We start from the raw sequence: 24539 nt of genomic DNA, 5'->3' as shown, positions 1-24539 counted from the left end.
TGAAAAATAATTGCATTATTTTTAGTCGCTGCAGCAAAAAATGTACATACCAGGTTGAGGGGACAGCTCCGAAGAACTGTACCAGTGTGGAAATGCTAAAAATATTGCTCCCCCTCAAGCAATTGAAATTTTGAGCAAAGATTTAGGAAGCGGCAGGTAGGGAGATCAAATTAGAATTTACATCTCTCAGCTGTAATAAGCTTGTTATCAGGACTGGCAAGAGCTCAGGGGGCAGACAGGGGTCAGCTGGGGACTCAAGTGTAAGGAGCAAGTGAAAAAGGAGCAGTGTTGAGCAGAAGAAAGAGAGGACTTATCTCCAGCATCTAGCACTACAGAGCAGAGGCTGTGTGGAGAATGGCTGAAAAATCAGAATTGGTTGTAGAAGCAGTTTTCTTTCTGGTTGTGAGTATGAGCCCGGCAGACACCATGAGCGCTGTTGCAGGGGAGTCAGCCTGTGCTTGACACATGTGTTTCCCATTGATAGCTGGAGACAGCCCAGTAGCTGTGAGTCGGTCTGACAAAGCCATATTGAAGTACAGAGTACGGTTTCAAAGCAGTCAGAAAAAGAACGGGAATGCTGTTCAGGAAATTCTTCAGGCATGGGCAGGGACTTGGCTGCAGTTCTGCAGTTGGAAAATCTGACTGGGGCAGCTTCTGAGCGCAGGCTGGGCCTGCACACACTCAGCCGGCCGAGTGGCCACCTCCTTCAGAGCTGCTCAGCACGCCCTGGGATCGCTGGCGGTTTTCATCGCCGGTTTGTGAAACGGACAAGAGAGGTAGGGTACTGTTCAGTTCTTGCATTTGCACGCGTCTGTTCACTTTCTAAGCTATCTGCCTGCTGTGTTTGCAGGCACTCCGAGTTTTTAGTGTGTGCATGTGTGTGTGTGTGTGTGTGTGTGAATTAGCAAGTTAGAACTCAGTCATGTAAACAATTGGCGCGGGGCTTCAATCTGTGCTTTTCCCCCTTTAAGGTCTGATTTTCAGCAGGGTAGAGAGACTTTTTTGAAAGTTAGGATTTAGCTGGCAACATTATTGTGTAAAGAGAAGTATGTGAATTCCTTATGTTGTCACCCTGCTCCAACCATCTGTAACTTTTCCTTTCTGCGTGGAAGGGCCGTTCACTGGCAAGGAAGATAATTTCAGATGAAACTGTCTGTGTGCTTTGCTTCGCAAGAGTTTTAACGGGGAGTTTTTTGTTGTTCTTGTTGTTGTTGTTTTTTAATAGCAGAAAATGGCTCTCATTTTAGGAGGGAATCAGAGTTTGAAGTTTCTACGTTGGATGACACTTTCAAAGTGTCGAAACAGATATGTGTGGATGGGTTTCTAAAATCTTTTATATAGGAGTTTGACTGTCATTATCTGGGATTTGACTGTCTGTGATATATTTGACTGGAATTATGCTGGATCAACATTTGTAATTCTGTTTCTATAATCATTTCCAATTTTCTCACTTGAAGTAATTTGCAGTTTTACTCTCAAAAAATACTTCTGTATTTTAGGAAACATAGATAATAAAAAAGTAACAGAAAAGCAGTTTACTCAAAATTCTTCTTAAAGGACAGAGACGTGATGGTGTGAATTTTATTTCATTGATCGCTTGGTTTTATTTTACACCTTACTGAAAAAGAGCTTTTTATAAAAATCAAAGCTTTAAAAATTTTCAGCACAACAGGGATCTCAGTTTTCCTCTTCAGTTTTGGTTCTTCTTATCAACTCTATTGCAATATAGATTTTTTCCTCTCATAGGAAAGCTATACCTTGTTTTATGTACAGCATTTAGAAAACACACAGTACAATGTCATTGCATTTGAGAGACTGGTTCAGCCCAAAGCTGAGCTAAACCTTACAACCGCTTTACAATTACTAGCACGGCAATCTGTGACAACATTGGTTTTTTCTGAAGGGGGCTTGGCCAAAAGTCTGGTTGGGGAGACGGATGAATGAATGGAATCTTGGATACTTCTTGAGTAGCTGAAGAGTGACTAGACCTCTTAGGGTGGATCTCTGTGACAACAGGTGTGCATTTACTTGTGTCCCACAATCTTTAAACAAGTAGCTAATAGAAAAGCCTGAGGTTAATGCTGAAAGAAAAGTGGAGAGCCAGCATTTCTCATTGCTTCCTCTGCATAGGACCTAGAATGAGAAGGCACACATTCTGTCCTATTGGTAGAAGGTCAGGATTTTCAGCCAGCGATTTTCTTTTTTCTTCCAAGTGTTGTACTTGGAGGAGGGACCTGGGACGGGACTGGCAGCAGGATATCTTTAAGAGATGGTTCATGAACATTTTCTTTATTAATTTCATCTTTGTGTTGGGGTGGTGTGGGGAAGGCTTGGGGACCGCAGGGCTTGAGGAAAGGAAGGGGGTGTAGTTAGAAGTCGGGATGGACTGTGACCTTATTTTTTTCTCTAAAGTGCCTAATGAGTGAGAAAAATGCGAAGACAGATTAGGAACTGGCATGGACCATAGTCAAGCCCACTGCCAATGAAAAAGGGAGCCTTCCATGAGCTCGGATGTCATACTCCTCTATATTTAGCGTGCGTCAAGCATTGAGCAGAAGAGGCGTGAAATAGCAACTCCAGGTTGCAGGATTATAAAGAGCAGTGTCTGAAACTTGGTAGAAACTCTATAGTTTCTCTCTTTTTTAGAAGTAAAGTAGGGAAAAGTCAAGCTCTTTTGTCATCTGAAGAGAAAAAGTAAGCAGCGGAAGGGGGAAGGATAGAGAGGAAGAAATCCAGGGCAGAGGTGGAGGTAGTGAAGGGAGAGGAATGGCCACACCACAAACTGGGCAGTGAGGGTGGAGGGAGGAGCCCTTGGCACAGGAATGAAACACATGTATTAGAAGCAGCCAGAGCCACCAGGCACTGATCTGTTGGACTGGAAGTGTGCAGATACTCAGTGGCTTTGGTGAAGAGAATTATTTTAGCCACTTCATCACAGGAGACTGCATGCTCAGCCTGCCCTGCCTTCTGGAAGTAATCAGAAAGCATGTTTTGTAAGAATGGCATTGCCTGAGGGTTCAGATTTCCTAGGCAAGGAGGGGGCAGGCTCTTCAGGCCTTATTTTTAACCCATATTTGTTCCTTGCAGAGACATTACTGCCGGGATTGTTGAGTGAAGGGACCAGGTGGAGATGGTGAGTAATTCCCGGGAGCAAAGCTTATTCAAGGCCCTGCTCATGATCATTTTATTATTAACATAAACTTTTGAAAGAGAGAACAAAGTGTTACATATGCCTTATCCTGATGAAGTCATTTCTTTTTTTTTTTTTTTTTTTTTTTTTTGAGACGGAGTCTCGCTCTGTCACCCAGGCTGGAGTGCAGTGGCGCAATCTTTGCTCACTGCAAACTCCGCCTTCCGGGTTCACGCCATTCTCCTGCCTCAGCCTCTCCAAGTAGCTGGGTCTACAGGCGCCCGCCACCACACCCGGCTAATTTTTTGTATTTTTAGTAGAGAAGGGGTTTTGCCATGGTCTCGATCTCCTGACCTTGTGAGCCTCCCGCCTTGGCCTCCCAAAGTGCTGGGATTACAAGCGTGAGCCACCGCGCCCGGTCAACATTTCTTTAATTTTACTTTTTTAATTTAAAAAATCTGCAGGCCGGGCGCAGTGGCTCACGCCTGTAATCCCAGCACTTTGGGAGGCTGAGGCAGGTGGATCATGAGGTCAGGAGATCGAGACCATCCTGGCTAAAATGGTGAAATCCCATCTATACTAAAAATACCAAAAATTAGCCAGACGTGGTGGTGGGTGCCTGTAGTCCCAGCTACTCGGGAGGCTGAGGCAGGAGAATGGCGTGAACCTGGGAGGTAGAGCTTGCAGTGAGCCAAGATGGCGCCACTGCACTCCAGCCTGGGCAAGAGAACGAGATTCCATCTTAAAAAAACAAAAATCTCCAAGGGCACATACTACATCGTTGGTTGTACATGTGTTGAGCTTCCCAAATCCAAAAATCTGAACTCTGAAATGTTTCAAAATTTGAAACTTTTTGAGCACTGACATGATGCTCAAAGGAATTATTTATTGGAATGTTTCTGATTTTGGATTTTCAGATTTGTAATGCTCAATGGTAAGTATAATGCAAATATTCTAAAAATCCAAAAAAATCTGAATTCAGAAACACTTCTGGTTTCAAGCATCTTGGATAGTTTCCTAAGCCACATCTGACAAACGTGCTGGTACTGGGGGCGGAAGTGGGGTTGAGACAGGGAGGAAAGGTAGAGGTGGTCAGAAATCTTAGGTCAGGTCCTGGCTCCATTCATCTTCGGATCTCAGGTTTCCTATCTGTAAGATGATCTGATACCTCTGAAATGTTTTCTGTTTTCACAACCTATGATTTTTGTAATCCTGAGGCTCTTACTTTTCTTCAAGAATAACTCTTAGTCTGTCTCCCTTAAGGCTGGGTATCTTGAGTCATTTCACCCATTTCTCCATCTTTTCCTGCCCTCTTTCTTTACTCTTCTCTGAACATATTTCAGTGAGCCTTCTCCTGACAAAAACTATGGCTCCTTGAACTCAGCTTAGTCATCTGAACAATGCACATTCCATGGTGAGGACTTCATACATCTGTTAACCAAAAGGAAGAGAGTGATTGTAGGGAGAGGAAGCACAGCAAGAAAGAAAAAAGTGGAAGGTGGTATCATCTTGCTGTGGAAGAAAAGTGGTTATATTGTGAACTGAGCTCAGGGTATGCCTCAAATGCAGACTGGGGTCCTGGCTGTGTGGCCATAGGCAAGTTACATCATCTCCAAAATGTGTCCCAATTTCCTAATCTCTAAAATGGACATGACAAAAGTATCTGCCTCGTAGTGTGTTGTGAGATATTATAGATAATGCACTTAGCATTGTCCTTGGCACACAGTAAGCACTTCAATATGTCAAATATATTAATACATATAGTTAAGATGAACTGAGATAGCACCAGGCAAATCAACAAAGAGTGAAAAAGGTAGAGCAAGGTAAAATGAAGAGTTCAGACAATTGGCAAAGGAGAGGATGTTTTACTCTGAATTGTCTGGGTTACTTTTCCTGTGTTGCCCAAATTTCTCTAGAAATTCCACATTTCCCTTTGTTTCACTTTTCTTGCCACACAGAAAGGTCTTCATTATTGTTTCAAATTCCTGTTGCAAAGTGTGAACTGCCTCATATAAAGGAAACCATGTAAGCTGTAGCCTCTGACCTGCCTCTCAGACAGGTCTGTAGGACTGGGGAGGAACACATCACTGTGGTTGACTTAGTATATAAATCCTGTGAGATTGGTTTGCTCAGAAAGCTTTGTTGGTGGTTGTATTAATGGAGCTCAGGATGTGTAGGAGGATATGGATGCAATCACTTTATTCTTCTTTTTCACTGATAAAGCAATGGCACCTATTAGAGCAAGCACAATTCCCTGATAAAAACTATATTGCCAGGGATTAGAAACTCCCTCCTTGCTCAGACCACTTTTCCTTGCCAGTGTGATAGGATCAGACTGTCTTGTGAGCACCTTGACTTCCAAATAATATATTGTGAATGCCTGGAGACCCTGCTATTACTTGCTGGAGTTGACATATTCAGCCACTGAAACTATTCATTGAGTTCAAAGTAAATAAATACCAGGGTAAGCTCCTCTCTCCAAACGAATCATTCGACAAAATCTCGTACTAACCCTCATTGGGGCTGTGGTATTGGCACTGTGTTTTCAATGAAAGAAGATTGCTCCAGGGTAAGGACAGTGGGGAACAGAGCAACACTGTGTTCCTATTGTTACCTATGGTTGACTTCTCTTCTCTCTCTTGTTCTGTAATCTTTCTAGCCCTTTCCCTCTATTTCTTTATTGGGTTCCGTTCACCCTTGCAAGTTTCTTTTCTCTTTGTTATTTGTTCAGTGTGTGCTTACCAAAGTCCTTATCTGCTTCCCTCAGGGGTCAGAAATATTGGTAATAGGCCAGTGTCTGGACAGCATAACTTTTACCAGGTAATGAGAAAGTTTAACTCCTAACATTGGCTGAGACCTTCAAAAGTTTGTGTCCCCACCCCTCTCTCTGATGTTTCCAGGCTGCTGATCCAAACAGCAGATGATAAACCGGCAACCCAAAGGCTTGGACTATAGGTACATTTTGGCTCACAAAGTGTTTTTTTGTTTGTTTGTTTGTTTGTTTTAATTGACTTAATTATCAAATACTTAAACATCTTAAGATATCATGATGTTGATCTTCTAGAAAAAGCTGAAGATGGGCATTCCCTATGTAATTTATTGGGCACAGTGGCTGGTGGCCTGTGGTCAGCTCCTGTCCTTTTAGGAGGGCATATGCCTACCTCATTCATTGACCCCACTGTCTGACCTGTACATGTTTACATTTGTCTGCTCTATTTTTCTAGGGTTTCTCAACTGAACCAAAGAAAAAGACAGTGATTTGAGTGACCATGTTCTCTGTTCTCTCAAGGGTGGTGCATATTCTAGATGCATAAGAGAAAAGTTAGGGCATAATTAAGTAATGGCTTCATTCTCTCAGAGAACACTGTTGAGATGGTCTAAGTCTCTGTTGAGCAGAGTTGCAGGAGGACAGTATGGTGGCCAAGAATCCAGGCCTCAAAGTTAGAACCACCTCATCGGATTATAGCTAAAACTGAAAACATTAAATATGATAGAAATCAAAACAGTCACCACCTCTGGGGAGGGAATTGATTAAAAGGAAAAACAAGGGAATTTTCTTGGGTGATAGAAACATTCCCTCTCCTGTTTGAATATTGTTCCCAAAGATGTTCAGATTTGTAAAACTCATTGGGCTATGTAGCTAATATCTGTTTATTTTACTAGAAGTAAATTATACCTCAATAGATGTACATATGTATATACATATCTACATGAAAGCATGCAAAGTGCTTAAAAAAAGGCATGCTGTTTAGCTATTTTTATCATACTTGTTTCTAGAAACTTTGATTAAAAAAATATGTAAAATGACCAAAAATGAGATGAGCATTTCCTTTCATACCACAGGTTTCATTGCAAGCATTTGAGAGCACAGGTAATAGTTAAAGATTCTTGCCAAACATAATTGTCAAGGGAGAATCCACTGGATAAATTCTAATTTTATGAAACTATTGAATCATTATAGAAGGATGTGCCTAATTTGTTGTAGCTGCTTTTCATAATGCTGTAAAAATTTATAGGTTTTAGAGACATATCAAAGATGGTTTATTACCTGGGACAAAATGCCTATACTTAGAGTAACTTTCACTCTGGCTGGAATACACTGGTCACTCAATAGGTGTTCAATAATGTGTCTTAAAATTAATATCCATATTGAGAACTTCTAGCTAATACAATCACAAAAATATTGTTTTCATTAGTAATCCATTGTTATAATCAATTATTCACATATATCTAGAAGCATTTAATATAAGAAATGAGAGAACAGATTTTCCAGCCAAACACTCTGGGTCCAAATGCTTGCTATGCCTTTAACAAGCAAAGAGATTTGGGGTAGATTACTTAACCACTCTTTCGCATTGGCTCAACTGTAAAATAGAAATGATTGTGAGGCAGGTACTAATTATATGTCTATGAGGATTAAATACATGTAGAATGATGGCTAGTACGTAGTACCATTATACAAGTGTTTGTCATTTATGTGTGCTTTATGTTAGAAAAGTGATTTTTTTTTCTTTTTGCAATTTGTCTCTAAGTATTGCTCAAAATCTGTGTGTAGATGGTTGGTGAAAGTAATGTGAAACCAGGAGTTCAAGCGGAGAAGACAGAAACCTGGAATTTATGGGAAACATACTGGTTTTCAGTTTAGCTGACTTTGGTTTTGTTATTGCCTTACTCTGTGACCTTGATTAAGTCACTTCACCACCCTGAACCTTGTTTTACTATCTGTTAAATAAGGATTTGGATTTTATATCGTCCATGTTCCCTTTAGGCCTTGTGTGTCACCCTCTGATCTCAAGTGTTTGAGTCATGTTCATTATTATTTTATTACACAGCTTGGTCCCCAAGTCACAGAAGAGCTGTAGTAGCTTGACTCCTATTGTCATTATCTGGTTCTGGTGGGAGTCATCCATGGGGTTTTAGAAAGCACCGACCTTGTACAACACAAAGTAGCTGGTTTGCTGAGAGTATCTGCCACTACTATTAAGAAAGCTAGCCATAGAAGTGGCCATGATGGGGTAGATACAGCATCCTTTGCATGTGAAAATGACACCATTAAATCTGCGGTCAGATGCTTGAAATTATTTTTCCTGCCCAAGGGCATTCAGTTCACATATTCTTTTCTGGTCCTCAACCTGCAACATCAAAGACCAGCCTAGTTTTATGTAGAGCCAAATCTTCAACAATTCCTGCAATGCCTTCAAGTCTTTGTTCAGCTATAGCCTTTTCCATGAGGTCAACCTTTCCCACTTATTTATTTATTTATTTATTTATTTATTTATTTATTTTGAGGCTGAGTCTCGCTCTGTCCCCCAGGCTGGAGTGCAGTAGCACAATCTCAGCTCACTGCAAGCTCCGCCTCCCAGGTTCATGCCATTCTCCTGCCTCAGTCTCCTGAGTAGCTGGGGCTAAAGGCTCCTGCCACCATACCTGGCTAATTTTTGGTATTTTTAGTAGAGACGGGGTTTCACCATGTTAGCCAGAATGGTCTCGATTTCCTGACCTCATGATCCGGCTGCCTTGGCCTCCCAAAGTGCTGGGATTACAGGCGTGAGCCACTGTGCCCAGCCAACCTTTCCCATGCTTTTAAATATTGAGCCTGCTGTATTCCCCAGCCCCTGGTACTGCTGGTCTATTTTTTTTTTTTTTGGTCGTTTTTTTTTTTAGGAGGTGGGATTTTTCCTCATAGCATTCATCTCCTTGTGACATAAATATAATATTCCCTGGTGTTGATATTTGTTATCTGTCTCCCGATCACTACCTCTTGCCACCACTATGAGATCAGAGCTCTTTGCTGTTGCTCATTGATGTATCCCAGATGCCTTGAACACCGCCAGGGGAGGACCTGAGGGACAGCACGTATTTCCAGGTGGTGGCAGGGTTTCAAATGCATCTCACACTGAATATTGTCTATGGTAATTCTAAATACCTTACTTTGTATTCAGGAAAAGTTACGTCTTTGCCTTAGCCTGTGAGTAATGGAGAGAAAACCGGGCCTGAGTTTAAGTTCAGACCCTAACCAACTTACTAGTTAGGGGTTTTTGAGAATACTCTTGCATTCCTTAGGACCTCAGTTTCTTCATTTATGAAATGGTTTTAATTATATTGATCTCCCATAGTGTTGCAGGAATGTATGCACTTGTGTATCTGCTAATTCCTGGTAGAAATATGCATGTGTATTTCACATATATATCTGCCTGAAAGCACCTCAGCTAGTACCTCATATATCTGCATCTCTAGGGTGGAAAGAATTGATGTTAATAATGATGCTGAAATATCTTCTGGTTCATCAGAGATAAATAATTTAAACTTAAATACAAGGTATATTACCATTTTGGGGGCACCTTGATAATATTTATTTAAAAACTGTACAGACACACTTTGACCTGGCAATCTGGTTTCTCAGGACTTGTCTGAGAGGTGTATTTGGACCTATGTGAAACGTGTATGCTCTATGTCTATGGCTTTCAATAATACTCATATCCTGGAGTCTTAAAGATTCATGTCCCAAAGCCCAGTCTTCCTTCCCCTTGAAGTCCAGATTCATTTCCAAGTGCTGTCATAGCATTCTTGTTTATCTGTCTCCTTATCACTACCTCTTACTATCTCTTTGGAATCTCATGTGCCTTCAACATTAACACACCTGTCTCTTCCCCCATCATTCCCCTGCACACTCCATCCCTCTCCTGCCCTCCAAGACTTCTATCCTCATGCTGTTCCCCATGGGGTACCCTTGTGCAATTGGCTGCTTATGCTGAAACCTTGGGGTTCTCCTTGACTCCTGTCCTTTTCGACGCCCCATGTCTCAAGCCACAGAGAATCCTATTAGCTCTGCTTTCCCTCAAGATTCCAAATACAGCAACTCCCCAGCTTCTCACCCACCTGTCTGTAGGCCTGGGCCACTGTCACCTCTCTGAAGACGATTGCAGTAGTCATGGGCCCCTGTTCTCCACACTTCCATTCTCGCTCCTACAGCCCATTCCCTAGAGAACACTAGAGTGATCCTGAAGTGAAAATCTGATCATCCCATTTCCATGCCTAGGTTCTGCAGTGGGTACTGTTGCTTTCTGTGTCATACCTGAGGTTTTTACTGTGGTTCTGAGCTCCTGCTTCTTTCCTCTTCTGCCTGTGCCCAAGCTTATTTTCAAACATTCTCCTACGGTCCACTCTGATCTAGCCACACTGTCCTCCTCACCTGCCAAGCGAGCTCCTGCCTCAGGGCCTTTGCACTTGCTGGTCCAGTTTCCTCTGACTGAAATATTTCCCCAGATATCCTCATGCTTTACTCTCTTGCTTCTTTGTGTTTCGTCTTCACATCTCTCTGGGATGGTCAGGCTTAACCATCCCTTAAACAGGAGCTCCTTAACACCTCAGCACTGTTCCCTTCTGCTGCTTCTGTGTTTTCTTCGTAAGACTGATTTCCAACAACAAGTAGAAAAAGTTACATGTTCATTATGATAGGTAACAAAAAATGACTGGAAACAACCTCCTCACTATTTGTCTCTCAGCTGGTTAAGTTAAATGTCATAGATCCATACCATTTAAAACAGTCTAGCTGTTTTTTTTTAATTTTATGTTTTTATGGGACTATCAGTTATGTTAAGTAGACCAAGTTAGATTTAGAGCGTTATGTAAAATATGCTCTTGTTTGTGTAAAAAAAAAATCAATGTGCGTATGCACTGAACATCTATATTGAATAAAGCCTGAATATGTACTAAACATTTCTATAAAGATAAGAAATAAGCTGATAATACTGGTTGCCTCAGTGCGGGGAGGCTGAAGGTGTGAATGAGAGAATTGTTTAACCGCATGTTCTTTGATTCTTTTAAATACATGCACTTGCTGAATTTGTTTTGGGTAAAAGTTTTTCAACACTTTGGTATTACATATTTTAGCTAAGAATTGGAATATGTAACTATTAAGTTAATCTGAGTATTTGTTTAAAAAGAAACTGCCATTCCTGGGCTAGTTCACATAAATAGGTACTTACTTTTCTGGATGAATTTTGTAAGAAACAAATGTTGTTACATCAAAACTAAAAGTGGTGAATTTTTTACCATTGTCTAAATTGTGCCAAACATATGTGATCCAAGACTAATGCCTGGTATGGATGGCTGAATAAAAATCAAACCTTGAAAGCAAACAGTTTTACCTAAAAACTAATATGGCTAATGGATGACTATTTCTGTACCAGGATGATCCAAAATGGCTCAGATTCCACAACAGACTCTAGAAACTGTAATGAGCCTTTGAGGGAAACTATGCCTACTACTTATATAAACTGGTTACAATCTCATAGTTACATAATTCATGTTTACTTTTAAATTTACCCAATTTTAACCTGTAGCATCACCAAGAAAAATAAAAATGTACTTGATTTGTATCACTTGTCTTATTCTTAAATTAGATAATGTAGCCATCAGTCTTGCTGTATTTTTCTCTACTCCTTGTTAGAACCTAGGAGGTGCCCCACCTCTTTCTACAAACTCACCTCTCAATCTCTCCTCTGAGCTCATTCAATCCAACTCTTGAGCTTGAGTTCTTCAGGCCGTAGTGCTTGCTCTGCCTTCTGCTGAAAAGCTTGCCCCCACCCCCACGTATCATCTTAATTGTCTCCTTATCAGAATGACCTTCCATGACCAGAGTGGGTTAACCTCTATTCTCTATTACAGGTACCTCTTCATTTCTTCCTAGCACCTAACTTTAGTTCTAGGGGTTTCATTATTGTCCATTATTGTTTATTGTCCATCTCTCATTAAAATATGAGAATATGATCATTTTCATCCTTTTGAAGGCCTTTATCTCTAGGACCTACTGACATATATAGTAGATGTCAAAATATATAAATATTTTACTGTTGAAAAATACACTGGGATTGGAATTTTTTTTGAAGGTCAACTCTGTACTTTGCCATGTCTTTCCCTGACAGTGCATAACTGAACAGAGAACTGCACTCACAGCACCCACCCCCATAAATTCCTTTATGGAACAAGAGATTATGAAGCCTGGTGGGGAGCAGAGTCAAACATTAGTAAAATGCCTGCCAATGCCCCTTCTTGTTCTCAGCTCTGCCTTATGGTAGAGTTGATCATGGCCCATACAATTTTACGGGCCCAAAAGAAAGATCATTGGGAAACTTGATGGCATTCATGTGTTTTTAGGAAGTTCACTGGGTTTTTTGTTTGTTTGCTTGTTTGTTTACAAATCATCCCTGAAAACATAATGCATTTTTGCACAGCAAATTGGTAACATAGATACTGTAACTATTTCCAGGGGGCAAAAGAGGAAAACATTTGTTCTTCTCCTGAAGAAGAGCCCTGTGGGAACAAAGATGCAAACAAAAAGTGACCACTTCGATGGTATTAGACTAGAATATGTGCTTAGCCTCACAAAGCAGACCAGCTGTGCATGCTCCTGACCCATGACCCTTTTTCATCCCTGTATCTTCTCAGTGACCTGTAACAAGAGGAGCAATAAGAGATTTTCACAGTAGCCATTTGATTCCTACCAAGTATAGGAAGGAAAGTCAGCATGGCATAAAATTAATGACCACCTGAGTCTAATCAGAGCAGTTTCTCTGTTAAGATATTAAAGACTTGTCAAAAATGTCAGACTCATCACTTTGAAGCTCACGTAGCTTCCTTAATTAGATGGACAATGGCTAGGTCCAGGTATCATGTAGGTTGGGCCTGGTTCAAAGATCTCGGTGACAACTTCACAGTGGGTGGGATTTGCATAAAGTTAGGAGGCTTCTCAGACTGGTGTTGAGCCCTGATGAGGCTACTGGAGGTGGCTGCATGGTCATCACAGAGTCACTGAGGTGTTGGTGGTGGCTGAAGTGGTAGAAGTTACACAGGGCCACACAGCCTTGAAGGAGGTTCTTCACAAGTCCAAGTCCAAGTTAACCCTTGAGATTGCTAGATTAAATTAATATCAAGCCTTGACTCTGTAATGCTATGCAATGCCAGGTAGGAACATTTGCAGTCCCAGGTAGGAACATGTGAATGCCTGAGACCATGAGGTTACAGCTCTCCAAACCATGCTTTAGTAATATGACCATTCAGAATGACCTTCTTGGGAAACTCTACATCTAAAATATTTGACCACTATTTAATTAATTAATGATTGCGGGTGGTTATATTATATAATAGGATTGTCTTGTCTTTTGGTAATTTCTTCCTATCTACTGGCAAAACAACAAAGTTTTACTGTATTCATTCTTTGGGAAATATAATCCTCTTACATTTTGTGTGCAAGAAACAGATGATCCTTAAGTCAAGTGGATTTGTTTATAAACAGGTCAACATTGGAAATAGCTTTATGACGGAGTAATGCTTTGGATTTAAGCCTGCTTAGCATTGGTATAATTGTATGTGCTTTTGGAAAAACAAAGTTGTATAAGTTTTTACTTCTTCTGATATAGCTAGGTACTTATTACTAGGGAATACACTTTACTGTTTAACGTTGGCTTGATTTTTATTCATTTATTCATTCATTGAACAAATGTACACTCATTCGTTCATTGAACAAATGTTTTGCTAAAAAATGCATTTGCTTTTTTTCCATTAAAACAAACATGACAGTAAAGTGAATCACACAAATGTTTGGGTTTCACAGTGCAGATAAAGTTTATCTTTATACTGTAGTATACTATTGTGCAATAGCATTATATCTAAAAGTACATACCATAACTTAAAAATACCTTACTGCTAAAAACAATTGGGATAAGAAAAAACTAAAAATATTAGGAATACAAACAAGTTAACAACATGAATATGTAGTTAGAATGAGAAAGGAAATTAAAGTATTAATCTTTAAAAGATGACATCACAAAATCAGGAAGGATAATATTGCTAATAATTAACTGCCTCACATACTTTTTCTGTACTTTCTGGTTTTATAGCCTTTCATTGTCTCTTCATATGACAACTATATGCCATTATCACTTTCTGTGTAGACAATGGAAAGATAATTATTTTTATGGCAATTTTGACAAAACTTTTTAAATATTGATGGTTGTAATGTAGAATGGACACAACTTTACACAAAGATACACATGGTATACATAACCTACAAACCCAAGTATTCTGGTTAATTATACTTTCCACAATTCCCATACAAAATAAAACACACATGGAACATTTATGATTATATATGCCAAATTCAATATATTATTGACAGTAGAGCATTTGTTTTGATGAGGCATCAATGACAGTTGAATTCTACATTTGAAATTTTACATATCTGATGATTATCAGATAAACTTTTGACTAGCTTCTGTCTTTTCTACTACCCATGTATTTCTGGTGCTGGCCATTGTAGGTCATGTTTATATTGCATCGTGTCCTTTGGTCCTCTTCCTTCATGTCACCATGCTTGGTGAATTGGAGCTATGGGTGGAAGGAGTATTCCTAGAAGACATTCCTACACCAGGAGAGCTAGCAGTAATGTACCTCTACTGGGAAGTGCTGCAAACCATATAAATATATTCTGCATTCAAACTGTATGAACCACTAAGCCAACTTCTTCTTAGATCTCCAAAATGCATGTAAATCCTCCAGAGCTAACACGAGGGGAAGTCAGAGTAGAAAAAGATAGGGTGTAGAGAGTTGCAATTAAAACACCTTTTAAAAATTTTATAAAATTGTATGACTATTGTCATGATTTACTGGGGCCTCTCCTGGGGTCTTCAAAGGCCTGGGGTCTGCCCAAGTGAGGAATTAAAGTTTTAACTTCAATTCCCTGGACAGTAAATTCGTTCCGAGAAGGAATAAGAAGAATGATAGATTGGAGATTGTCATTCGTCTTTGTTTTTATCTTTCAACCTGTTTTAATTTTTGATTAGAAAAATGAACGTACTCAGCATATCTAAATTTCCCTTTCCATGCAGGATTCTTTATAACAGATGTATCCATTACCATACGGAAAGGCCTCCTTTTATAATTATTTGTAGAAAAGTCCTGATCCCCTTTACTCTTTCTTTCTTATGTATTTTAATGAGTTGGAGACTGGGGTATTCTGTTTCATGGGACTCATTAAAGAGGGTATGGTGGAGACGACATGCAATAAGCCACTATACCATGCAGCAAAAGATCCAAGTTATAATCCCTGCTCAGCTTCTAGTTTGCCGTGTGACTTGAAAAGGAGCTGCTTCCTCCTGGTCTTGACTTCCACAGCTGGTCAATTTTGTCTTGGCCAAAATTAGTAGTTCCCAGGAGCAAAGGATTCTGCAGAGATGCCTCAAAGGTAGCCAGACCCTGCTTTAAGCAGAGGAACTCCACTTTTTAAATTTTTATTATTATTATTATTTTTGCTACTTTACAAACTAGAGTTTCTTTCAAGACTTTGTCTTACAATGATTACCCTATGAAAAAAAAGTGAAAGCCATTTTTTAGATGTCCCAAATGCTTAGAATCATCTGGGAGATTTTTCACAATGTTCCAGCCTGAGCTCCAGATTCTGATAATGGAGCTCAAAATTGGTACCATATTTGTTCAGTTTCTTTTGTATTTTGGTGCATAATTAGGGTTGAGTGGCATTATTCTAGACCAATGGCATGCAATCCTGTCTACTCTTAGAATTTTCTGGGAAGCTTTAATAAATACTGATGCCTGGGTGCTACCTCTGTGATTGTTACTTAACCTGAGTACAGATGTGTGTTTTTAAAATTGTATTTACTTATTTATTTTTTGAGATGAAGTCTTCACTCTGTTGCCCAGGCTGGAGTGCAATGGTGCAATCTTGGCTCACCATAACCTCCGCCTCCCGTGTTCAAGCAATTCTCCCTGCCTCAGCCTCCCAAGTAGCTGGGATTACAGGTGCCCACCACCATGCCCAGCTAATTTTGGTATTTTTAGTAGAAACGGAGTTTTACCATGTTGGCCAGGCTGGTCTCAAACTCCTGACCTCAAGTGATCCCCCTGCCTTGGCATTCCAAAGTGCTGGGATTACAGGTGTGAGCCACCATGCCCGGACGAGTACAAATGTTTTTAACAGCTCTGTCAGTAACTCTGATGTGCATCCAGGGCTGAGAACCCTTAGTCAAGATAATCAATGCATTCTGCCAAGTTCTACCAGTATGTGTATGAAAACAAGAAATCACAAGCATGCTATCTATACCTCCATCCTCTTGTAAACGTTTATTGAACATGTCATTTCCATTTTATAGCTATGTTTATGTAATGACACCATCGGTTGGGTTGAATGACAGAGAAAAGGCAACTGATGTAGTGGCAGTATCACCAGCTTCTGCACACTTATTTGTAAAGAATTTCTCACTGTTTATCTTGCCTATGAGAATTCCAGATTATTGTTCAAGACCTTACCCTGCCACAAATCCTTTAGCCCTGCACAAGCAGGTTAACTTCTCTAATCCTAATTTGGCTCATTCACAATTAGTTGATTAATATCAAAGGAAATTGCACACGTGATTCTAAGATTCTGTGATCATTTTATTTCATAGAATATGATCTGATGGAAAATAAAAACCTAATTTATTCCAGGCTTATAAAGCATTCTTTTTACTTTTATTTGATCTTCATGTTTAAAAAGGCCAGTGATTGATGACTTTGTTGTGTTCCCTTCTTCTTATAACACATCCCTGATCTGCAGAGGAATTATCAGAAGCTGAGATTTAAAACTGAGATCCTCTTACACCACAAAGCTCACTGCCTGGCTGGTAACCCAGTGCTTTGGGAGCCTGAAGTGAAAATTTGCAAGTATACAAACAAGAACTTGCCCATGGTATTTAGCTTAAACCTTTATATACCCCCAGACAGCAGCAGAGCTGGTAGCAGATGGGAAATCATTCATTGGGTCATCATTTATGCATTCTGTTTTCCATTCAATCATTCCACACACATATTCCAACATATACTAGGTACTGATTTCGGCACTAGGGTATGCATTTGGAATAAGACAGATGCTACGTAGGCCTTCATGGAGCATTTTAGTTAGCCATAAGGAAGAATCCATTCAGTTTTTCAAATGGAATTCCACTGATGCCTAACGACCATGAATTCTCTATGGGATTTTTAGATTTTTATGTGTCTATTTTAATGATTATCTAAAAACCAAAAAATAATCATATTCTGAACCATCTGGAAGATATCCTAATAACCAAGGATGTGATTTTAGGGCCCACATTTTGGTTTTAATTATGGCCACTTTGGCACCACATATTACTAATTTATTGCTATTGGCTGAGAAGAAAATAAATGAAGTAGGTCTTATTTGTAGGGAATGCAGCATGTCTACATGACAGCCAAATGAAGTAAAAATAAGGGCTGTACCATTATCTGAATGGAGATAGGCAGTAGGGGTCCTGTTATCACATGGCTTATGACAGAGTAGAGATGCTGTGCTCAGGAGACCTTGTGCCAGAGCCCTTGGTACCACATTCATGTGTTTTAGTTTAAGGCAAATCATCCTTTGTAGTACTTCGTTATTTTCCAGTTTGAGTGATAAGCATTTTCTAGCTTTATTTATATTTAATTTTAAAATTTGTTTTGGTTTTAGAATTGGATAGAAGTGATATGTTTATCTACATTTGTATTGACAATTAGTAATTCTAGTATAAAGATAGTTTGTGTCAACAGCAGGGACTTGGAAAACCTTCCTTATTTTAAAGGGCATCAACATATTACTTTATAATATGTTGACAAATCCTTTTCTAATTTCTCTCTCTCTACTGTGCTTAGCGTTTAACTAGTTCATCCTCTCATTAGCCTATGAGCTAATGTTCACATTTTACTTGACTTTGACCCTCCTTTACGTTTCTTAAATAAGTTGCCTGATAGCGATTAGAATTGCCTAACTCACAAAGACAAACTCAGGGGGTAGTTAGGTATTCACTGGATTATCACTTGTTGAAGATTCCCAAAGCAAGTGGGATTCCAGCTATGTGTCTGCAAGGACCCCTTTTAAATAGAGGAGCAGTCAAAGCTGCCACAGTTGCCACTGACTGGCAATACAGAATGATTGTGTTCAAAATTTTTAACCCCCGCCCCCCAAATAAATTGCCTGAATAATATTTTTATATTACTAAGGTGAACTGCTGGGGTTACCTTATTTTCTTCAGTAATTCTAAAGTTTTCCTTCGGTTTGGTAGGTCTTTGAGCATCTCCCCCACAAAGATGTTGGAATTCTGAGTCATTTGGAAAATGGCCTCCTAGGAGTCCCTTTCCGCCCAGTATGTGTGTGACTGTGGCTGTATCAGTGCACATCAGAAGTCATGGCTGTGTTAAATGAGAAGCCTCAAGCTAGCATCCAGAGAAGCCACTTTTGTCCAGAGGAAACAGATTTTTAGAGTTGTCGGAGGGTGTAAATGTAGACAGCAGCCAGCCATATCTCTTCATCAGTTGATTTTTTTTTCCTTTATTTTTTTTCTCTTCTCTCAGCAGTTTAATGTGAGTGCTTCTCTCTTGCCTTGTTTATTTCAGATGCCTCAGGAACAGTACACTCACCACCGGAGCACCATGCCCGGCTCCGTGGGGCCACAGGTATACAAGGTGGGGATTTATGGCTGGCGGAAACGATGCCTGTATTTCTTCGTCCTGCTCCTCATGATTTTAATACTGGTGAACTTGGCCATGACCATCTGGATTCTCAAAGTCATGAACTTCACAATTGTAAGTAAAACCATCTAGGTTTGTTTAGCTCTCTTCTGGGAGGGGAAACGTCGGGTGAGATGATGAAGGAATGTGTAAAAGTGATGTTATTACAGTAGGACTCAAAAGATCTGTAACCTCGTATTTTGGTGAAAGAGCATTTCTGTTCAGATTGAATATGGATATTGACTTCTATCTAATCTCAATTCTTCAGGGGCTAGTAATCCAACTTAAAGATATTTCCCTCCTTTAGAATCTCCTGTATGTTATCCCTCCATTTTGATAACTGTTTCTGTAGCCTGTAGCTTTCAAGCACTTTGATTAAATAATTAAGCAATCGAGAATAAATTCAAAGTATTAAGTTTTCAGCAATTGTAGTGATTATAAGAGGTTTTTTGAAGTAGAGAGTTGAAACATTTGAGTAAAATTATACCGTGAGCATTATCTATCTAAAAATTTTAACTATTTATGCTTGATTATCCATCACTCTGGTTGGTTAAGAATATCCTCAGTTTTTCGGAGGACGATCCTCTTTGCCACTGGTCTGGGTAAGATGGAAATTAGAGGAATGTAGCTGTGTTTCATTTTTTTTTTTTTTTTAAGAATTGATGTTTACGTTTCTTCAATGAAACTCTTGCTATTGGTGTTTGGGGTCCCTGTACAGACTGGACATTTACTGTTGTAGTTCAAATGAAAAGAAAATCTTGGAAAAATGACGTTTGGAGTTATTTAGAGGTTTTATGCCTAGAAATTCTGGTCTATACTAATAATGTAAGTAGCCTAACTCATTAATGAGGAAATACTGGGCAGCAGTCTGCTGTATTGAGCATAATTTCCTTTTTTGTTCCGATGTCAAAAGTAAGTAATATAGATTGGCAATAAAAATAACTCCTAGGTCAGGCACATGGGCTCATGCCTAAATTCCAGGACTTTGGGAGGCTGAGTTGGGAGGATCACTTGAGCCCAGGAGTTCAAGATCAGCCTGGGAAACATAGCAAGACCCGATCTTTGCAACCAAGCAAACAAACAAAAACCAAACAACAAATAACAAACCAAAAAACAAACCAAATAGCAAAGACCAAAACCCTCTTGTTTGATAAATAAACAGGATCTTTACAAAGTAACAGTAAAATTTTCATGTGACAATCCCAAATATCATAATGGATATTTGCATTTTCTAAATTACAAAGTTCATTTTTATCCTTGACATCCTATGCATAGTCACACTTTCTTGCCTTTGCTTGTACATTTTCTTCTGCTTGGAGTGCTTTTCTCTGTCTTCCCTGTCTGGTAAAACTTGTCTTGATACTCCTGTGGTTCCATTTATGTATCTCTTATTATATTTACCACTCCAGATAATAATTTTTACATGTATTTCCCAGACAAACTGAACTTTGAGAAAGGCAAAGGCTGCATCTTTTCTGTGAGTGGCTTTGTCCATCACTCATGCTAGGGCTTCTTGGTGCTTGACTTAATTAGGACTCTATAAACCAAGGTTACAGATACTGCTTCAGGCCTCAGAATGGCTCACTTTTTAATATTTGTGGTAACAGTTAGGAAACCATAAAAACAAAAATATTCCCTTGATGTTACAAATTTCTATCTTGAGAGGAGAAAATAATTCAGTTCTTTCTAAAAAATTTTTTTCTTTCTTTATGTATGTTATTTATTTATGTATGGGCAGGGTCTCACTTTTTCACGGAGGCTGGAGGACAGTGGTACGATCATAGCTCACTGCAGCCGTGGACTCCTGGGCTGAAGCAATCCTCCCATCTCAATCTCCCAAGTAGATAGAACTACAGACACACACCATCATGCTTGACTAATTTTTAAATTGTTTGTAGAGATGGATGTCTCACTATGTGGCCCAAGCTGGTTTCAGACTCCTGGCCTCAAGTGGTTCTCGTACCTCAGCCTCCGACAGTGCTGGGATTAGAAGCATGAGACATCATATCCAGCTAAGAGTTCAGTTCTTTTGAAAAATGCAGAAAATCTATATTGCAGTAGTGACTTTGGAAGATTATATGGTCAGTTTCCATGGGGTTGTAGGCATCCAAGGTAATAGTTCTAGAGTATTAGAGCACATTAGCTTCCGCTTCTGAATTAGACTCAATCAATACTTCTCAACTTGGACTTTTTTTTTTTTTTTTTTTTTTTGTGTGTGTGAGATGGAGTCTCACTGTGTCGCCCAGGCTAGAGTGCAGTGGCGCGATCTCAGCTCACTGCCAGCTACGCCTCCCGGGTTCATGCCATTCTCCTGCCTCAGCTTCCCGAGTAGCTGGAACTACAGGCAGACACCACCACGCCTGGCTAATTTTTTGTATTTTTAGTAGAGACAGGGTTTCACCATGTTAGCAAGGATGGTCTCGATCTCCTGACCTCGTAATCTGCCCATCTCGGCCTCCCGAAGTGCTGGGATTACAGGCGTGAGCCACCGTGCCCGGCCTGGACTTTACTTTCTTTAAAGACAAGCGGAATTCAGAGAAATGTTTAAGCAGGAGAGCAAGATGTAATCAGATTTACATTCTAGAGAGCTTGCCTAGGTGATGAAGCAATAGAACGGGGAAAGTTTATTAGAGCTGAGGGCTCTGGAGGATGCCTTGGGTCCATTCGGCCTTAAGTCCAAGTGACCACAATTGCCATCTGTCGATGTGCATGTTCTGTGATGTTCTTAATTTGTATTTCAAGAACTTGTAAATTAGTAAAACTTCTCTGTTGCAATATTAAACAGGAGAATACTGAAGCTAGGGCAGTAGTATGGACCTTGCATTTAAAGACATTTAAAAGATGGAATTGATATACCTTGACTTCTGGTTGGATGTAGGGTTGGGGGATCAGAAGATATTTTGGAAGATTTCTGGTCTTAGGATGGTGAGATGGCTGGATGGTGGGGCCTAAAGAGCAAAATAGAGTTTGTTACTTTTCCACTAGAACTTGGCTAGTACTCATGTATACCTTTAGTCCCCTATTTGAAGCTATCCTCTTAATCCCTTACTTTTGTGATTTTTACCAAGGCTGTCACAAATTTAATTTGTAGAACCTGTAAGATTTAGGGGTAGAGGAAGTGGAAAATATGAGCTGAAACTTTGATAACTGTGATATTATACCAATACTGCTTCTAGAGTATGTTTTATCTGGAAGGCTTAATAGAAATATATGTAAATGTACATTGAATACCACTTATATGACATTAGGGTAATAATCTATATGAAATCGGCTCTTTCCTGCAGTTAACTAAATTGATTGCCAAAGTTGAGAGTCCTTAAAGCTTTACCAAACTTACTGAGGTAAGAATAATGCTGTAATTAGCCATAATTGGTGCTTTATAGCCATAATGCATTTGAGCAAATAGAACTGAAGTGTTAGAAAATCGGTCTTGCCCTGCAAGTTAAAAGCATATTTTCCATCAATCACAGTATAAAGGATATTCTTTTAGAATTATAATTCTCTTGCACAAATAATAATTTACTGACAGTGGAGATCGTGGGGAAAGAATGAGGTATTAAGCAATGTTATATTGGAGAAAGAGAAAAAAATCAATGAGATGGCAGTAGAACAGTTTATGCAGAGATTTAAAAATATATGTAGGGGAAGTCCTAGCCAGAGCAATCAGGAAAGAGAAAGAAATAAAGGGCATCCAAATTGGGAAAGAGGAAGTCAAACTGTCTCTGTTTGCCGATTACATGAGCATATACCTAGAAAACTCGAAAGGCTCCTCCAAAAGACTCCTAGATCTGATAAACTAAATTCAGTAAAGTCTCAGGTTACAAAATCAATGTACACAAATGGGCAGCACTGCTATATAACAACAATGGCCAAGCTGAGAAATCAAGTGCTCAATCTCTTTTATAATAGCTATAAAAATGTTAAATACCTAGGAATATACTTAAGCAAGGAGGTAAAAGATCTCTACAAGGAGAAATACAAAACATTACTGAAAGAAATCGTGGAAGACACAAACAAATGGAAAACCATCCCATGCTCATGAATTGAATGACTCAGTATCATGAAAATGACCATAGTGCCCAAAGCAATCTACAGAGTTGATGTACTTCCTATCAAAATATCAACATCGTTTTTCACAGAATTAGAAAAAACATTTCTAAAATTCATATGGAACCAAAAAGAGCCCAAATGGCCCAAGTAATTCTAAGCAAAAAGAACAAATCTGAAGGCATCACATTACCAGACTTCAAATTATACTACAAGGCTGTAGTAACCAAAACAGCATCATACTGGTATAAAAGTAAACACATTGACCAATGGAACAGAAGAGAGAACCTAGAAATAAAACCTAATATTTAAAATCAGCTGATCTTTTACAAAGCATACAAAAACATAAATTGGAGAAAGGGCACTCTAATAAGTGATGCTGGGAAAATTGGATGGCTACATGAAGAAGAATGAAACTGGATCCCTTTCTTTCACTGTATTGAAAAAATTAACTCAAGATGGATGAAAGACTTAAAGACCTGAAAAATTCTAGAACATAAAAATTCTAGAAAGAAAAACCTAGGAAAAGCACTTCTGGATATTGGCCTAGGCAAATAATTTATGACTAAGACCACAAAAACAAATGGAACAAAAACAAAAATAAATAAATGGAACCTAATTAAACTAAAAAGCTTCTGCACAGTAAAAGAAATAGTAATCAGAATTAACAGACAACCTATGGAGTGGGAGAAAAAATTTGCAATTATGCATCTGACAAAACGACTAATATTCAGAATCGATAAGGAACTCTAAGCAAGGAAAAAAAAACAGGTGATCTCATTAAAAAGTAGGCAAATGGCCTGAATAGACATTTCTCAAAAGAATTGATATAAATGGCCAAGAAACATAAAAAAAATGTACAACAGATCTAATCATTACAGAAATGCAAATTAAAACCACAATGAGATACCACCTTACCCAAAGCAGAATGGCTATTAATAAAAATAAAAAAAAATAGATGTTGGTGTGGATGTGGTGAAGAAGGAATATTTATGTACTGCTGATGGGAATGTAAATTAGTACAATGTCTATAGAAAACAGTTTGGAGATTTTTCAAAGACATCAAAGTAGACCTACCATTCGATCCAGTAATCTCACTGCTGGGTAGATACCCAAAAGAAAAAAGTCATTATATCAAAAAGAGACCTGCATATGTATATTTTTTTTGCAGCACATTTCACAACTGTAAAGATATGGAACCAACCTAAGTCCCCATCAACAGATGGGTGGATAAGGAAAATGTGATATACATACTCCATCAGCCATAAAAAAGAATGAAATAATGGCTTTTACAGCAAGTTGTATGGAACCAGAGGCCATTTTTCTAAGTGACGTGACTCAGGAATCAAAAATCTGATACCACATGTTCTTTTTGATAAGTGGGAGCTAAGCTAAGGGTATGCACAGGCATATAGAGTGGTATAATGGACATTGGAGACTCAGAAGAGGAGAGGGTGGGAGGGGGATGATGAAGGATGAAAAGCTACCTGTTGGGTAGAGTATACAGTACTCAGTGACAGGCACACTAAAATTCCAGAGGTCACCACTGTATTATTGATCCATGTAAGCAAAAACCACTTGTATCTCTAAATCTATTAAGGAAAAAAATTATTTATATATATATGCACACACACACATATACACACACATTTATGTAGGAAAGAGTGATTATTTTGTATGTTTGGTTTGTTCAACAATTTGAGATTTGGGAAAGCTCACACTGTAATCAAACCCCCTGTGTAATGACGAACTATGAGAACGATGTCATCTGAAAGTGTTTGTGAAAACTTGGTGATCTATCCAAGACTGA

The 24539-nt window shown here is 39.1% G+C and overlaps 1 protein-coding gene across 2 annotated transcripts in view; it reads left to right on the top strand.

Moving 5' to 3' along the window:
• The first annotated feature begins 290 nt into the window (after positions 1–290).
• Positions 291–24539, top strand: part of SGCD (sarcoglycan delta) — a 426978-nt gene continuing 402729 nt past the window's right edge. The window contains exons 1-3 of one of the 2 annotated variants that reach the window (XM_003268564.3): positions 302–776; positions 3088–3133; positions 18569–18757. In XM_003268564.3, the coding sequence (XP_003268612.1) occupies positions 3131–3133; positions 18569–18757 (192 nt within the window). In that variant the 5' untranslated portion in view covers positions 302–776; positions 3088–3130. Of the gene's footprint in view, positions 777–3087; positions 3134–18568; positions 18758–24539 lie in introns of both variants that reach the window. The other variant, XM_003268565.3, reaches the window with a different exon arrangement.

This window comes from Nomascus leucogenys, chromosome 2 (genome assembly GCF_006542625.1).
Source record: "Nomascus leucogenys isolate Asia chromosome 2, Asia_NLE_v1, whole genome shotgun sequence".
Classification (NCBI taxonomy): domain Eukaryota; kingdom Metazoa; phylum Chordata; class Mammalia; order Primates; family Hylobatidae; genus Nomascus; species Nomascus leucogenys.
Note: the sequence above shows the minus strand (reverse complement) of the source record. Positions and strands in the feature narration are given on the sequence as shown.